A 17,986-nucleotide genomic window follows, 5' to 3' on the forward strand; every position below is an offset into this window, starting at 1 on the left:
AGCAAGGTGGCAAAGGCCCTGTGACCAGCCAAGGTCCGAGCAGTGGCCTCTTCTACACTGGGATTCTGTGCTTTGTCTCTGACTAATCAGGATTCACTCTGCATCAGGTCCCTGCCCTCGAGTCAGCAAAGCTGCAAGAAGCTGAGAAAGTGGGGCCTGCCTCACATGCTGTGCCTAGGTGATAAGGGGTCCCTGGAGAGAGGCGGAGCCCTTCGCTGCTGGTCCAACTCCAGGGACTTCTAGGCAGTGTGCCTCTAGCAGACCCTGTGCCTACTGTGAGTCCCTGGGGCCTGGGGTCTGCCCTACCTTCTCAAGGTACAGGCTAGGAGTGGTACAATGCCCTTGCCACTCAGCCTGCTCATCAGCCAGCTGTACATCATCTTCCACCATCCTGACAGGACCCTGGCAGGTGTTCTCCTCACACCTGAGCCTGAAGAAGCTAGGAGACAGTTGGTTTTCTCTGCAGCACCCGTGAACTGAGCCCCACACAGCCTGGGAATATTCACATGGTAGCTTCAGAGCAGGGCTAGATGGGAGCTCCCTGGCTAGGATAGGGGTCTCTGATGCTGAATCCCACACCTCCAACTTGAGGATCTGTTGTGGACACTCACCGAGGTCCCCATGGGTGGCCTTCTGCCTGAGACTCTCCTGGCCACCTGGCAGCTGCTATTCTCTGCTCTGTGGAGCACAAAGTCACAAGGCCACCATGCTCCCTCAACCCCACACCTCTCCCATTGGTCACAGAGGGAAAAGCTTGGGGCTGTGGAAAAGCTATGTCCCCAGAGAGCATGACTGAATGTGTGTCAAGCAGGGTCGGCCCTGTAGGAGGCTCAGTGACACTGGCTGAGACACCTCTGAAATTACTGGCTACCTTTGAAAATCACCTTTGAATCACAGTTAAAGGCACAGATGCCTGTGATCAGTCCAGCGGGTTCTCCTGGCCGCCCTCCTGCATGCCGTTCCCATCGACTGTGTGGGCTCAGTCCTACTGCAAGCAAACCAGACCTCCTATGTGTCCCTTCTCTCTCACCTGTGGTCACTGAATGGCTTTGGCAAGAGGCTTCAACTGTGCTGAGCTCAGCAAGAGGGAGCAGGCATATCAGTGTCGTGAGGCCACGCCCTCTGGAAAATGGCTTAGCTTTTCCTGCTCTGTGAGCCCTGGCTGCACCCCAGCATGGCCTCCCTGGCACTCTCCAAGAAGACTGGCCCAGGACAAAGCCTGCCATTTCAAAAATGAGCCTGGAGCCTGGGTCTCCTCCCCAATCTTTGTTTTTGACTCCTTCATATTAGGGCTCCCCGTAGGAGACATGCACTTTGGCAGTGGGATGTTTTAATTGCCTCTCAAAATAGCTTACAATAAAGAACACTAAACTGTGACTAACCAATTGTATTTAAGGAAGCCCCGACACAGTCAGAGGTGGGCCAGCTGATGGAGCCTGCCCACTCACACAGCCATGGAGCTGCTGTGTGGCCGTGTAGGCCCTGGCCCCCTCTGGGCTTCCTGCCACAGTCCCCTGCTACCGGAGGTCCCCTGGGCCAGTTTCAATTGAGTGTTCAGAGAGCGGGAGAGTGTTACTCTGCAGAGTCTGTGTATGTCTGCAATCAAAGAACCTCAGGCCCCAGAGTGGAAGCCACTAGCAGTGTGGGCAGCTGATGCTACCCGACCCTCCGTACACAGATCGTACTGTCAGAGACTCATGAGTGCTTGTAATCAGTCAGGGCAGGAAAAGGGCGCTCCCCTTCATGTTCCCTGCTTGCCAGAGAAGTCCAGTAGCCAGTTTCCATCCACCATTTCCATGTGACTGAGCCCTGAAACCTGACTGGGGCCGAGCCTCTTCTCAGGCCTCACATAGTCTAACTTTCCTTTGGCACTGGGTTTTTCAACCAGGCAGCTCTCACCTAGAGGAGGAGGAGGCTCCAAGTAGGTCTGCAAAGTCAGCCATAGGAAGGGTCATGGGCAAGTGACCTTCTCATAGGCACATAGCACTTTGGTCCACAGACCCTGCCTTATTTCATGGCATGGCCTAGAGGGTCCCGGGTAACTGGAAGCCCGGGAGTAGAGGGAGAAGGGAGGGTCTAAGGCAGGACCCATTGCCACCTGCTGATGGCAGATGACTGTTAGGCACGTGACAGAGATTTCGCTTGGACAAGGCCTGAAGGGGATCCTTTGATGGATCTCTCTGGCATGAGGACAGTCACTCCTGAAGGTGCTCACTTAGTGACAAAATAAGACAGGTGTCAGGGAGAAGGCACCCAGTACCATGGGGTCCCCTCTGTGGAACATTGGCTTTCTTTCCAGCTGTTGAAAGACTGTCACGGCCACCCTCGTCCCGCAAGGAATGACGTGACCACCGGAGCTCTTCTCACTGCAGTTTATTCCAGGACTTTTTACACTTCTCTCTCTCTTCCCCTCTCTCCCTGACCTCTCTTCCCTCTCTCTCTGTCCTCTCTCCTTTTTTCCTCTCTCCCCCCGGCAAACCTCTCCCAGCCCTTAAGTAGGCACGGGCTGCCAACCCCGAAGTGCCAGGTGGGCACTGCCCATAGGTTCACGCATATGCAGGCAGCTGATAATCATTGCATGATCATAGCATAGGTCAGACTTTAGCCATAGGAGTTGATTATACATCTCCATCAGTTGTGATTCCACGCAGCTCTCTACAAAAGACTGGTGGCTCCTGAGTGGAGATCAAGGCCGCCCCTGAAGGCTGCAACCCGGAAACACGCCCACCCGTGCAGGGCTCCAGCCAGAGGAAGCCGGAAGCCCCGGTGGGAAGGGCTGCACACAAATCCCGGAATCTGTGCCTCTTCGCTTGCTTAATTACTGGCAGGGCCGTGGCTGAGTTGAGATGGAGCCTGAAAAGCCTCAGTGAGTAATTACTGTCAGAAACACAAGATCTACAAAGCCGTACGCTCACAGCTTGGTGATGTTACCGAGTCTAATTAAAAAAACAAGAAAGAAAATTCCCTTTCATGATCAGCTTGCGGGGCCAGCCAAAGATGAAAACCGAGGCAGTTTGCAGATGATACTGATACTGAGGGTAAGCGAGCACTCAACACAGAGACAGGCAGACATGCTAGGATGGCCAGGGTCCCTGGGATGTCCTCAGCCAGGAAGCACCTGTGACTCACAGGAGGGCTGAGTCACCTGTCAGAATTGTGCCCTGGGGTACCAGGGACACCCCTTCCAGAACTCCCAGCAGGCCTCTCCCTCCTTTTGACCTTGGATGTTGAGGCAGCAAGGCAGTGGCTTCTGGTAGCATAGGCATCTTTGAACCTTGAACCTTCTGAGCAGCCTCACTATTCCAGATTTCCTCCTTGGGAAGCGGTTGCAATGGGCAGCACATCTCTGAGAACTGTCGCTGAACCGGATGCCTTCCCTGGGCGCTTCTACCCATCTGGTGGGAGCTGGATAGAAGTCCATCCATCCTCAGTGCAGCTGGCTCAGAAAGGTCTGAACAGAGGTGGATTCCATACCATTAAGTGACGGCTTGAGGTACCCACGGGTCTCAGGAAGGCCAGGCATCTGCCTTATTAATCGGTCGGCTCGAGAACTCAGAGCAGGCGCTCTGGATGAGTCTGAACTGGGACGAAAAAGCCAAGTTGTGGACTGGGCACCAGAAGGCTGTGTGTGAGGGACTTCCAGGCTGTTTTCCGGGAAGCGAGTGGCCTGGCCCGCTGGGACCCACTCTGCCAATGTGTCAGACTTGAGGCGAGTGAGATGCAAAGCTGAGGAGAGCGTGTCCTCGCCCCTCCGAGTCTGCAGAGATTTACCTCTGGAAGTCGTGTCATTCACAGGGTATTTTTAACCCAGAACCAACAAATCTGCCTTTTAGCATCAGCCGAGGCGGCAGCTTTGAGGGCAGATGGTCGCCTGGCTGCCATCCCTGTCCCTAGGCCTCCAGGAGCCCTGAGCCACATCTGCCATACAGGCAGGGCAGCTGCCTTCAGCGAGGCATGCGGGAACCACTGAGAGCACAAGTCTCCACCAACCACTGGTCCTGAGAGGCCATGACATGGTTCAGAGAAGCCTAAACTACGATCCTGGGCTCTGCCAACACGCAGTCAAGGCCAGGTCCCCAGAGTCACTCTGAGCTCACCTGGCCTTCCTCACCCTTCTGTCACTGAGGGGAGGATAAGCCTTAGCTCTGTTACATTCAAACCGAGTGTGAGACCTCAGACCTCACCCTTAGCCCAAATTAAAAAAAACAAAACAAAACACCCTGGGCTCATAGTTGAACTGCTTGGCTCCCAGATGTCAATGCTATTTTAGGAGGTTCTGAAAACCTAGGAAGTGGAGCCAAGCTGGAGAAAGCAGGTCACCGGGGATAGGTCCTTGGGGGCGTATTAACCCTGGCTATTTTCTGACCCTCTCTTTCCCATTCCTCATGAGGTCAGCACTTCCATGCTGCCATGCCCTCTCCACCACAGTGCCCTGACCCCTCTGAAACTACAAGCCAAACTAAACCTTCGCTCCTCACAGTCATCCATTTTGGCCAATCTGGTCATGGTGACAGAAAAGTATCTCACATGCTCACACACTGTGGACAGTCAGCAGTGGTGGTGGGAGGATGGAGCGTGGGTCAACTCACACTGTCAGCACCTGGGTTTGCTAGGCCACGGGGTCCCCATCACAGAGCAGGGACCTCTGGCTGCTAGCCTTGTGTGACCCAGTGTGACTGGCTCTGGGCCGAATATCACATGTAGGAAATGACGGGCCCCAGGAAGGAAGCCAGCCGTGGGTAGAGACAGGCTGGCCCCCAAGACTTTTGTAGCATAGTGCTCCCTCTTCAGCCCATGACTAGCTGTGTGGTAACAGGAGGTAAGCGACGGGCTGGGCTATGAGCCCTGAGGCTCACACTCTGCCAAGTCCCCAGACCCACAGGAGGCCTTGCCTACCAGTGCGGACAGTTGGCAGCCAAGCCTTGACTGTTAAACCACTTTATTAAGACACATTTCCCATGGATGGGGATGCTGCCGAGCTGCAGAGCCCTTGTCCAGCAGGCACACAGCTTGAGGTTCCATTCCCAGCATAAACTGAGATGGGGAGCCAGGAGGGCCATTCTTGATTCCAGTGTCCTCCGCTATCGCTCTCTTAGAGGAACATGTTAGGGATAGTTTTCTATTCCTCTCCAGTCTTTTTTAAAAACGTATTTGTTTATTATTATTGAGTGTGTGTGGTGGGCCAGGGGCTGTGTGCCACAGCGCACATATGGAAGCCAGTGGGTTTTCTCCCCCTGCCTTGGAGTGTGTTCCAGACTGAACTCGGATGGTCAGGCTTTCGGAGCAAGCGCTGTACTCACTGAGCCACCTTGCTAGCCCCAAGACTTTTGTTTTGGTGATGCTTGGTCTTGAACTCATGATCTTGACCTTATGAGGCGAGTACTCTACCACTGGATTTGCCACCTTATTTTTTCTTTCTTTTTATATATAACTTATTTTAATTCTATGTACACTGTTGTTTTGCCTTATGTATGTCTGTGTGCGTTATAGACAGGTGTGAGCTGCCATGTGAGTGCTGGGAGTTGAACCTGGGTCCTCTGAAAGAGCAGTTAGTGCTCTTAACTGCCAAGCCATTCTAACAGCCCCCCCCCCACCTTTTTTTTTTTAAGACAGGGTCTCTGATGGGTTACAGGCGTCCACCCTCGCTCCTGATTCTATGAGTACCAGGGATTTCATGTCCTTGTACTTACACAACCAGCGCTTTACCCATTGAGCCAACTCTGCACCCCTCTTGTGGAACTTTCTGAAGCCATACCCCTTGCCTTCCGTAGCTCCAGCTCTTCAACTCCTCCCCAGTATTTCTTCCTGTCTCAGGGAGTACCGTGCCAGGGTACCTTTGTGGAGAATGGAGAACCACTATGCACAGTTCTCTCCGCCCACCTTTCTGTGGGTTCCAAGGATCAAACTCAAAGTCTTCAGGGTGTATGGCAAGTTCTTCACCCCCAAACCATCTTGCTAGCCCCTTGACTAACTCGGTCTTTACTAGGGCCATTTGATAGGTGTGGGGCATTTCCCGGAACCTGTTGAGCTTCATGTACACCTCTCAACTGCCATTCTCCAGAAAGACCATGATCCAAACAAGGTTAAGAATGACAGGGAGCCTCTTGTGTCTGCAAGGACCTGTGCTGCTCACCCAAGAAAGCCTGTGACCTGCCTCATTGCAACAATGGAGGCATACCTCCAATTGCCAAGACTTTCAGATATACCAACATCCCCAGAGATCCATCCTCCTCCCCTTTACAGCTCTCCCTCCAACTCACCCGACTCCTGGGCAACCCCAGTATCCCCTGTCACTGTAGTTTTATCTTGTCTACTTTCTTCACTTGACATAATTAATTTGAGACCCATCCATGTTGTCTTGCACATCAATTTATTCCTTTTGAATACTAACTAGTAAGTAGTCCTTTGAATGGACATACCATAACTTGCTTATTTATGTACCTGTGGATGGACATTGAGATGGGTCTATTGCAAATATGGTTTGCAAGAAGCATTCACACAAGTGTCTTGGTGTCAACACATACTGCCTCCTAGCCCGATACGTACGTAGGTATGGGAGTGTGCTTAATGTATGCTTAATCCTTCAAGATGTTTCTGACCTGTGTGCACAGTGGGCCTCTGTTGCAGTCCCTGCAGTTTGTGGATGCTGTGGCATCTCCACATCCTTACAGGGTCTTTGCCATTTCAGCCATTCCAATGGGAATGTTTGTGTTTCCTGTTGTACCCATGTCTCAAGACGCCCTAAACAAGACTTTCCAATGAAAGAACAAAAGCCTTATTCGAGCTGGGCAAGAACCTTGTCTGTCACTTCAGTATAGCAAGTGAGGGAGGAAGGCTGATACGAAGGGTTTTTATAGGGGAAAACTGCAAGCAGGGAGCTATATGCCTTGGCTTGTTAGGACTGGGCAAAGGGTTGCAGGGCAAGGTAATTCTTTAAATTCATTGGTCAAGCTATAGGTGTGAGGCTATTTTCAGCTGGAAGGCAGTCTGTAGATACAGGCAGGGTGTCTGCAGGGTCCCCCCAAAATGTCGACAAGATGTAGGATGTCTGTAGGGGCATCTGGTCTTGGCTAGACTTTGCAGCTCTATCTTTTAGACCAATGGCCTGTCCTTCATATCTCTATTTGGGATGCATGTTCTATATTTTGCTGCCACTTCACATTCCGGAGCCTGAGTTCAGCCCTTGGTTACCAGATGTCCTAAAATGGAGTCTTGCTAATAAAATGGGTGGCTTTGTCCCTTCATTTCTCAGGTGAGCAGTGGTATGGAACCTCTGCCTGATGTGTTGGCCATCCTTTGGTTATGTGTCTCTTCATGTCTTTGCTCATTTAAAAAGTACTTATTGGTGGGAATACTGTCCAGGGCCTGTGTGGAGAATGGAGGGCAACTTTGTGGAGTGAATTCTCTCCTTCCACCCATGAGTTCCAAAGATCAAACTCAGGTCTTCGGGCTGCATGCAAGTTCTTTACCCACTGAGCGATCTTCCTAACCCCTTGACTCATTTTTTTAAGCTATTTTATGTATTCCCTTGCTGCTCAGTTTTGTGTAGCTTGGTACCCTTTTCAGCCACAGTCCGTGATGTGTTCTCCTAGCTCATATTCGTCTTCACTCTCTGGAAGCATTTGGGGAAGAGAAGCTCTGACTCTGGATGTTTTGTCAGCCCCGTTTGTGGAGTGAGCATCTGGTGTCAAATCTAAGGAGGATTTTTCTCTGCTTTTCTTCTAGCAGTTCTACAGTGTGTATTTTACACGTCTGATTCATTGGAGTTGACTTTCGTATCTGATACTGCATGTTTTAGAGTTTTCTCATACATCTGTGGAGGGCTGGGATGTGGCTTGGATGGCAGACTGCTTGCTTACCATGCATAAAGCCCTGGGTTCCGTCCCAGTACCACATAAACCAGGGATGGTGGCTCATGCCTGTAACCCCAGCATTCAGGAAATGTAGGCAGAAGGATTGGGAGTTCAAGGGCATCCTTGGCTCCATGGGGTGTTGAAGGCCAACCTGGGCTTTATGAGACCCTGCCTCAAAAGGCAAAATAAGGAAGGAGTGGGGCACCTAGCTGCATGTGTCTGGCTACAGGGACATTGCTTAGGAAATACTGAGTTAGTTACAGTTTTACCTTGGCCATGAGCTGAGAGTCTGCCTCAGGGTGAGCCACCACTGTCCGTTTATGCCTGTTGCTGCTAGGCCCGCATCTTCATCCCACTCTGTGATTCCGCCAGTGTTTGCTCCAGCCTTGCTCTTTTTCAGACCACATAGGAATCCCTGGGTTTGTAGATCTCCTTCTGAACTGTAGTCTCAGCCATTCACATTCTACAGGAGCCAGAAGGTTACTCGGGTGTTGACTGGGCATGCACCAACTGTGCAGGCTGTCTGGGGATGCTGCATCTTAGCAACGCATCTCCCAACCGAAAAGGACTTCCTCTGAGCCCCACCATCTCATTTTCATCCTGCAGCTATTTCAATCTTTTCTCAATTTTTCCCTAGGTATTTCATGTTTCAATGTTGTTATATAAAAAAAATATTGGCTTACACTTTTAATTTCTGTCTGTTGCTAGTGTAGAACACCTTAGAATGCCTACATAGCGGTTGTGAACAGGCATCTCCATCTTCTCTCAGCTGAGTGAGCCCTCAGCTTCTGCCCCTCGAGGATGGGTTATACCCTTTGTCTGACCCTACTGTGTGCTGGGAAAGTGGCTTGGTGGATAAGAACACTTGCTGTGCCGCCGTGAAGACCTGAGTTTGAGCCCCACAGCCCACATAAGGAAGTCAGGCATAGCGGCACACACTTGTCACCCCAGCATTGGGAAGGCAGACAAAGGCAGATCCTGGGGGCTTTCTGGCCAGCCTGGCCTACTTGACAAGTTCCAGGACTGTGAGAGCCCCGTCTCAACGATAAAGATGGACGGCTCCTGAGGAAAGACAGGCTGTCCTCTGGCCTCCACACTCACGTGATCACACACACACATACACACACCCCTAAGCGAATGCACACATGAAATGTATGTTGTTTGTTCATACATACATACATATACACATACACATACATGTACATGTTTTCATTCAGGTGAGTGTATAGTTTCCTTTTCATAGTTAACCACAAGTCTCCAATGCCAAGCAGCCTTGTATTCTTGGAGAAGTCTGGCTGGGCCATTGTTTGGAACGTACAGTATCTTCTGAAGGGTCAAGATGCAGATGCGTGGTCCTGGCAGTTTGCTGTACCTGGGGAGTCTAGAGGTGGGGCCTTGCTAGAGGAAGCAGGTCACTAGGTGTGTGTCCTTACCATATTGTGCTGGTTGACCCCAGGGTCCCCTTTCTCTGTTTCCCAGCTAAAGTGGGGTATTCTATTTTGTCACATCCCTTGCTGTGACTGAGAGACTCATCTTTCAGTATTGTTCACAGCTATACAATTGTGACTGACACTCGGGGGGAAGGGACTGGGGAGATGGCTCCTTTGGCAAAGTGCTTGCCTTGCAAGCATGAGGACCTGAGTTTGATCCCTAGAACCACATTTTTAGAAGCCACATGTCAGGGGTCAGACTTGTAATCCCTGTGCTGGGGAGATGAGACCGGGGCTCATGCCAGCTAGACTAGCCTCATCAGTGGATACCAGACCAGGGACAGACCCTGCCTCCAAAATAAAATGCACTTGTCATGCACCCAAGGCTGACCGCTGGCCTCCACACGCATGAGCATACATGTTTAAGGGCAGATACACAAGTGACACACACAGTTGTGAGGTAGTCTTTGCACTACAGTGGTGGTTGTAGCCTACTTTAGGATCTTTGTGTCACCTGAGGGCCCTTATTTTGTAGTTTTTGCCTTTCCTTTATGATGTCTTCAGGTTTTGATTTTGTAGCAGATCTGGGTGGAGTTGAGACACAATCTTCCTAAAATAGTCTCTGTAAGTGGCTGGAGGTGTGGCTTGGTGGTAGAGTAACTGCCAAGAATCCTCGCATGAGGCTGGCATGTGTTTCAGGGGTAGAGTGCTTACTGTTATGCACAAGATCCTGGGTTCTAGCCCCAGAACTGCAAAGTGGATAAGTGGATGAATGAATGGTAGATAGGTGGGTGGGTAAATGGATAGACAGTGGATGGATGGATAGATGGACGGATGGTGGATGGATGGATGGATGGATGGATGGGGTGGGTGGGTGGGTGGGTGGGTGGTCTGTAGTATAGATCAGCTTGCCGGTCAGTCTTGTAGGCCTTGTGTGTCTGAGGTTGTTATCCGACTGTGTGTCGAGCTCTGGGTTGCTATTTGCTCTCTGTTGCCCCACCATCTCCTTACTGTCACTGTTTTCAGGAAGAAATCATTCTTTATTCCCCCATAGAGAAAGTATTTCTTTTCCTGCCGGCTGCTTTGAGATTTTTCTTTTCCCTGGAGCTGAGCAAGTTGATGTAAGTTTGGATGCCATTTTCTTCACTTGCTTTGTTTGGAGTTTATTAGGCTTCTCAGGTCTTTTGGTATAGACTTAGATTGCTTAATGGTGCATCATTCCTCAAGCATCTTTCCATCCCCCGTGTTGGTTACAGGTCACTAATAACAGATCACTGTCACAGCTCTGAGGGCCAGGATCTGTGCAGGGCACTGCTCAAGGTTTCCCGTGGCTGCAGTTGCCCGACGTCTCTAGAAGGACAGATACAGGTCCTTACACAAGACCGTCCCCAGGAATGCTTCCCTATAGCTGCTGTTTGGGGGCCACTGTCAGTTCCCTGTTGCACTGCAGCACGCACGGCACTGCTCACTCTCTCTGAGCTTCTGAAAGTGGAGGGACCCGTCTGAGGTGACAGAAACACCCCAGCGTGTGCCATGTAGATGGTCTGAAGCAGTTCCGCTGAAGGCCGGGACGGCCATGGCTCTGTTATCTGGATGTGGATTGCTGGGGCTGCTTCACCAACACCAGCACACTCTGGCCTCTCCTTTGGGACTCTAGGTGTGTGTGGAACCCTGTCATGTGGCCCGGTTGCCATGGATGGATTGTTTCTCCTGCGTCATTTTGGGTGTCTCCTCCCACGGCATCTTTGGGACCACTCATCTTTTCAGAGCAGCGTCTGGCCCACCCCAGTCCCCCTCACTGCTTGTCATGGCTCAGGGTGCCGTGTTCAGCTTGGGGTTGAGTGGGCTTCTTCTTGTACTCTTCTGTCTCCGAGCTTTCGGCCATGTGGTTTAAAGTGATGATGAGTTAATGTCACCTGTCAAGACTGTCTGCCCATCCTCATTTCTCTTCCCTGTGAGCCACACGTTCCTGAGTCTTCTTGTGACCAGCTAGTCACCAGTGGGCATTGAGCATGCTGAATCTCCCTTGGCTCAGTCCCAGGTTTTTCTAGATTACAGTGAACCTTGTTGGCTTTGCAGTAGAGTTGCCTGGAAGCAGTTTGAACCTCGAGGACCTTGTTTTAAAATTAGTGGGGTGGGCCCCAACTGCAGGATTCCTTCTGCCCTGCCTCTGATGTCAGACCCTTTTAGTGTCTCCTGAGTCCCCAAGAGTCCCTGTCCTGGGATTAGGATAGAGGGTGGTTCTCAGCCCTCTGAGCTAGGTACTCTCCGGCCCTTTAGTTTGTCCTGGTCAGGCAGCTCCTTGCACCAGGTGCCAGTCACCCTCCCACAGACGAGCACACTCTCAAAGTCCTCCCTCCTCTCCCCATCAGCTCTCTGCCCTGCTGTCTCAGGCCACCCATTTCTATTCTTTGTCCCCCTAGGTCCAGGGACTTGACAACTGTGTTTCATAGTTTGGGTTTTGTGGCATTTTTTCATGTATGTGTGTTTGTATGTTTGTGCAGGTATATGCACATATATATACATGTGGGGGTAACAGAAATACGTGTGTGTGGGAGGCATCTTCCTCAGTGTTTGCACCATTTTTTCATTGTTTGCTTCTGGGGCAGGGCACACGCACAGCATTCATTGGGCCCAGAGAAGTCAGTTCTGCCCCAACCATGTGAGTCTAAAGGATGAAACTCGGACCATCAGACCTGCTCAGCCCTCTCACCAGCTCCCCACCTTGTTTTTTAAGGCAGGGTCTCTCAGTGAACCTGGAGTTTACTGACTCAGGCTAGCCAGACCATAGTCTCCAGGAATCTGCCTGCCTCTGCCCCCCTAGTGCCAGGGTTATGGATGTGCACCCCCACGCCTGGCTTTAGAAGCATACTGGAGATCTGAACTTAGATCCTCTGTGTACCACGGGCTCTTTACCCACCGAGCCTCTCCCCAGCTTGTTTGGACTGTTTCACCCAGTAAGCGGCTTCATCCCTGTTACATTACCTTGGCTGGAAGCTTTGCATGGTGGTCAAATCCTCTGAGCTGCCTACGGTCTCCCCAAAGACATTAATCCCTGTTTCATATGAGGATACTATTTCAAAGATGGAAAGCAATTCATACACCCTGGTCACATAGCGAGTAAGAATGACAGCAGGGTTATGTCTTCTGACCAGATGATGGCAATGCTCTAAGCGTGATGGCTCTAGGACCCTGTGCCCTGCAGGTGGGGGACAAATCAGTGAGGAGCCCAGTCCAACCATCCCGTTTCCCAGCCCTAAGGCTTCTGAGCAGAGGAGCTGGGGTACCCTGGCTCCCCCAGGCCCCAGCTGCAGGAGAGAGTATCCCTGTCTTTCCCCTATACCTCAGGGCACACACTGAATTTCATGCCCACCTGGCCACTGTCGTGTCCTCCCTGCCCCCACTCCTTCAGCACATACTGGGCCCCTGTGACCTCCAAGTCCACAGGAAACCTGCGAAGAGCCAGGACCCCCATGTCTGCCCTGACGTGTGAGACTCCACAGATAGGACCCATGTGCTCTGTCCCTGCCCTGTGCCCTCCACCTCCTCCCGATGCTTCAGGAGCAGCTGTGGAACTATGAAACAGAGCGCGAGCCTGGGGGACACAGTGCTCATAAATAGCAAGCGGCTAATAATAATAATTGTGGGTTTGAGAATCATCAGGGGCTGCAGGGCCCAACCTCACACTCACCCCCCCAAACACACACAGAGCTCCAGAGGGAAAGGTCACCCCTTGCCAGGATGGTAAATTCCTTTCACGCTTTGTGATTAACCCACACTACATTGCACACTTTCCTTGGCCCGATTCAGCAGGGACACCAGGCAAGCCATTTGCCACAGACACAGCTTCTCCAGCTGGAACTGCGTGCAGGACAGTCGTCCTCAGTTCTGTCCTCATCATCCCAACCCAGTGGCCCCCAGTTCCTCCTGGGGTTTAGCACCTGAGGGTGTGGGAGGAAGATGGGAGCCGGGAGTCATACTGGATACCAGGTGTCCCGGAACACACTGGCTCAGCTTTTTCCGTGGGCCACGTACCCCAGGTTAGGCTGGAAGAGGCTCTGGTGGGGAAAGGTGGTGGTGGTACAAGATGGCTGGCATGAAGGGGATCCCTGGGCTGAGCTTCCTGCAGTTGTTTGCCGTTCTACCACCCAGATACTACAAGTTCTGCGTGGGGGGGGGGGGGGTCTATACACTGCACACTCTTGACATTGTAGTGACACTGTAGTGTCAGCAGAATAGGGGACAGACCCAGGTCTAGAAGCTGAGGAGGAGGGAGATATGGAGAGCACCATGGTCCCTGGGCCTGAGGAGATAGGGACTCACTCAGCGCTGGCTCATGGAATGTCCTTAGCATCCCTCTGGCCGTGTGCCCAACCACCCCAATGTCCTTATCTGGATCTCCTTGGCTTCACACACGTACTTCTGTTAGAGCAAGTCACATCCACTGCCCAAAGCCCTTCAGCCCTGCAGGCGTCAGGGATAGACCCCGGCCAGAGGTAGAGGTGGAAATCAGAGGACAGAGGCTGCCAGCTGTCGGCAGCGGGGCATCTTCGTCCCTGCTGGGCTGGGTCCACGGTGCTGTTGGCCCATCCCCAGCACAGAGGGAGAGGGAGCTGGAGACGGCACATGCACGTAGCCCATAAATATTTCTAACCGCAGCCAGCACGTCTGACTGGGCAATTTGCTTTTTAAAAAATTGCGCTCTAATTTTAAGTGAACAGCCCCTAATTATGGTGATTCGCAGGCACCTGGGGACCGGGTGGCATTTGAACATGGCAGAGCCGTGCAGGGACTGATTGGCAGGGTGTCGTTCAACCTGTCCATGCTGATCAGCCAGGACCGCTTCCCTAGGTGGGGCTGCTCCAGTGCCGAGGGGGCAGGGCAACTGGGGGAGACCTGTTGAAAGAGTGGGCAGAAGACCTGGAAGGGGCTATTTGGGCCATGCCCAACTTGTGGTACAAACCCAGACTTGGATTTGTTTGAGACTTGCAGAGTGTGTGTGGGGGGGGACACACTTCTGCCCTCCCTCCATCCTTTCAGAGGGACTTTCCAGGACTTGTACTGACCGCACAGAGGCTCCGTGAGCAAATAGCCCACTGGAGTGGGTTTTGTGTGGTGTCGTTAGCTCTTACCTATTTATCGGAAACAGGAGAACAGTGCTGGCAACTAAGGTCTCTTCCAAATAAAGAATGGGTGTGGTGATCTGTCATCTGAGCTGCTTGGGACACAGGCAGGAGGATCACAGTTCACGGCCTGCCTGGAAAACTTAATGAGACCTTCTCAAAATAAAACAATATTAACAAGAGGACTGGTGTGTGGTAGAGCTCCTGCCTAGAATCCCCCAGTGAGGGGCTGGGGTGTGACTCAGTGGTAGAGCCCCTGCCTAGAAACCCCCAGTGAGGGACTGGGGTGTGGCTCAGTGGTAGAGCACCTGCCTAGAATCCCCCAGCGAGGGGCTGGGGTGTGGCTCAGTGGTAGAACACCTGCCTAGAATCCCCCAGTGAGGGGCTGGGGTGTGGTTCAGCGGTAGAGCACCTGACTAGAATCCCCCAGTGAGGGGCTGGGGGTGTGACTTAGTGGGAGAGCACCTACCTAGAATCCTCTAGGGCAAGGACTGGGGGTGTCATTTGGTGGTGGGGTACCTGCCTAACCTATATGAGGTCCTGGCTTCCATCCCTAGTACCACACTTACACACACACACACACACACACATGCATACACGCACATGATTTCCTGAGGAGGGACAGGGGTGATATGACATCTGGAAGATCCTGCTGAGGGGGTCCTGGGACAGGAAAGAGCCCTGGTGGCTGTGCCCCCACCTGCTCCTGCCCCCACCCAGCCGGCTCCGCCTGCTCCTTTCCCACAGCTGCCTCAGAGTCAGCCCCTCTGACATTTCGGGAAAAACATTGTGAGTTGAGAGCAGAAGGGAGAAATGAAAGGATTTTCTTGAGAAAAGGTCAGAGTGGTTTCTCTTATTTTTGTTTAAAAATGGTTTGTGTTGAACTATGACAAGGCTAAATGTATTAAGGGCCATGGGAACAGGCTGGGGGGTCGGCCCACGCGAGAAAACAAGAGGAAAACCCAGGTAACAAGCAAGCCAGAAGACAGCTTGGCGAGTCAGTGAGACAGAGCCTCGCATGCCCTGAGGCAACTGCAGTCCCCCCAGGTGCCCTCTTGCTCATGCTAGGGAGTCAGTGGTAGTCATGGGCTGCCAGCACCCATGGGAGCAGCCTGGCCATCTGTGTGGCTCCGGGGAGCAAGGGCACCTGCAGAACCGCTGGCAGGAAGGACCTTTCAGAACAAACGTCTCTGCCTCGGCTTCACACTAGCCGTGCATTCGGGTTCCCATCAGCACATTCATTGTGCATTCGTTGGCACAGGCTAATCCACAGAGACACGCTATGCCTAACTCTCTCACCCTGGTACACACCAATCTGCCTCCTGCCCCTCTCACCCTGGTACACACCAACCTGCCTCCTGCCCCTCTCACCCTGGTACACACCAACCTGCCTCCTGCCCCTCTCACCCTGGTACACACCAACCTGCCTCCTGCCCTGCCGTATTGTCTTGTATGGATGCCTCGTGTCAATGGCATCACATAAACAGGCTCCTGTGTTCAGAGTTGACCCTGAGCTATCATGCATCAAGCCTGTTCCTTTTCATGGCTGAATTGTGTGTGTGTGTGTGTGTGTGTGTGTGTGTGTGTGTGTGTGTGTGTGTGTGTGTGTGTGAATCACGTCACTATGGACAGTGCATGTATGTCTCAGTGTGGACACATGTATTTAGTTCTCCTGAGTGCACAATGAAGGGATACTAATGGGTCACATGGTCATGCTTAGGAATTGCCTGGCTTTTCCACAGTAGCTGAGCTTCCTGCCTGTGCTGTACGGGCCTTCTGATTTCTCCTCGTCCTGGCCAGATCCCTGCCTTTCCTAATGGGCTCTGGCCTACTTGACGTCCCCCATAAGACCGCTGACTTTATCAGACCCTCCACTTCTTCCCTGAGGAACCATTCAGTTTGACCTTTGCCCAGCTCCCAACTGGGCCCTCTTTCCGTGGCCAAATGAGGAGGCCCTGGGTTTGCCAGACACTAGTTCTGTATCAGACCTTAGGTCTGAGAGAGCCCTGTGTGGGTTTGTGACCGCTTCTCACTTGGCCTTGCAAGTGGGGATCTTTTTCCCTTAACCAAGCAGGCTCTCTACATCTTTGGCCACTGCAGCATGCTGGGAAAGTCTGGATGACAAGGAGGCCCAGGGCCTCAGTCTGCTTCTCCCAGCCTGGCCTGCATGGTGAGAGGGCAGCTTGGCCAGACAGCCGAGTAACCTGTGCAGGCCCTGGGAGGCCAAGCTCTGTACCACGGCAGCTCTGAACCGTCTGCAAACTCCACTTCCACCCCCCATCACAGAGGTCACAGAGCCACTATGCTTTCCCTGCAGTTATAAGTGACATGAGAAAACAGGACAGAGCCAGTCTGGGCTCCAGAGTCTACCCTTCCAGGAACAAACCTCCATCAGCCAATATCCAGTTTCCTGGCTTCACAGTCTGGAAGATGCTTGGGGCTTGCTCTGCCTCCCCAGGCCATGCATGTAACAGCTGAAGGGCTGGAGACTGGAGTGGAGGCTGCAGGGGCTCACGTCCTGTTGTGGTAAAGCATCCCTAAGGCAGGACTGGCTGCCTGCTGTGAATCTCAGCTTCGTCTGCGGATGACCTTGAACTTTGCCTCAGCAGGCCAGTGCCCCTCTAGCCCGGCTGCACTCCTGGCTGCGGGCAGTACAGCCTTTCGGTCCCTCACCCCTCCAGCAGTCAGTGCTGACGGCCTCTCTACTCTCCTCCCGCAGGCCACAGGACCTTCGGGCTCCAAGATGCAGCTGCTGGAGACGGAGTTCTCCCGCTCGGTGCCTGAGCTCATCGAGCTGCACCTGCTGCAGCAGGACAGCATCCCTGCCTTCCTGAGCGCCCTGACCATCGAGCTGTTCAGCCGCCAGACCTCCATCTAGCCTCTGCCCACGGGCCTCCTCACTCTGCAGCCACTGGACCTTGGCCTAGCCTACACCCCACACTGTTCCCAGACCCCCTTGCCACCATAGCTGCATCATGCCAGCCATAGTCTCTGCTCCAGCAGCCACTCCATCTCTTGTCCCTAGCCAGCAGGAGCAACTGCTGGGGATGCCCAAGCCAGATCACACCCCATTGCTCTCCTCCCTTGCCCCCAAGCACTGGGCTTCTCCTCCTCTTCCTCCTGTTCTGGAGCTTCTCCGTGCACTGTCCCAAGGTGTCCCTACACCAGCCTCCAGTCACATGTGCTGGTTGCTTGGACTACTTTGCTGGCCAGGCTGTGGCCTGAAGCCATATGAAATAAAGTTTTATTCTTTAGCACTCTCTCCATGTCTGTATCCAAAGCGCCAAGTTACCTCGATGACCAGACCTCACCACACTGCCTGCCGTTCTCAGATATCTGCCCAGACCCCACTGCACCCCTGCTGTGCCCACTGGACACCTGGGCAGGCCCCACCACACCCCTGCCGTGCCCATTGGACGCCTGGGCAGACCCCACCACACCCCTGCCGTGCCCATTGGACGCCTGGGCAGGCCCCACCACACCCCTGCCATTCTCGGACATCTGGACAGCCCGCTCATACATGTGTCCTGAGAGGTGGCTGAGGTCAGGGAAGCACTTGTGTCCCATCCCTCCAGAGCCT

At 52.9% G+C, this 17,986-nt stretch overlaps 1 protein-coding gene across 1 annotated transcript in view; it reads left to right on the plus strand.

Moving 5' to 3' along the window:
• The window catches only part of Mad1l1 (mitotic arrest deficient 1 like 1), a 320,097-nt gene extending 302,437 nt beyond the window's left edge, over nucleotides 1-17,660 (plus strand). The window contains exon 18 of the mRNA XM_041648485.1: nucleotides 17,126-17,660. Coding sequence (XP_041504419.1) covers nucleotides 17,126-17,284 — 159 coding nt within the window. The 3' untranslated portion in view covers nucleotides 17,285-17,660. The remainder of the gene's footprint in view (nucleotides 1-17,125) is intronic.
• The last annotated feature ends 326 nt before the right edge of the window (nucleotides 17,661-17,986 follow it).

The sequence above is a fragment of the Microtus oregoni genome, unplaced genomic scaffold (assembly GCF_018167655.1).
Source record: "Microtus oregoni isolate MIOR12 unplaced genomic scaffold, Mior012 000003F_ref0000135, whole genome shotgun sequence".
NCBI lineage: Eukaryota > Metazoa > Chordata > Mammalia > Rodentia > Cricetidae > Microtus > Microtus oregoni.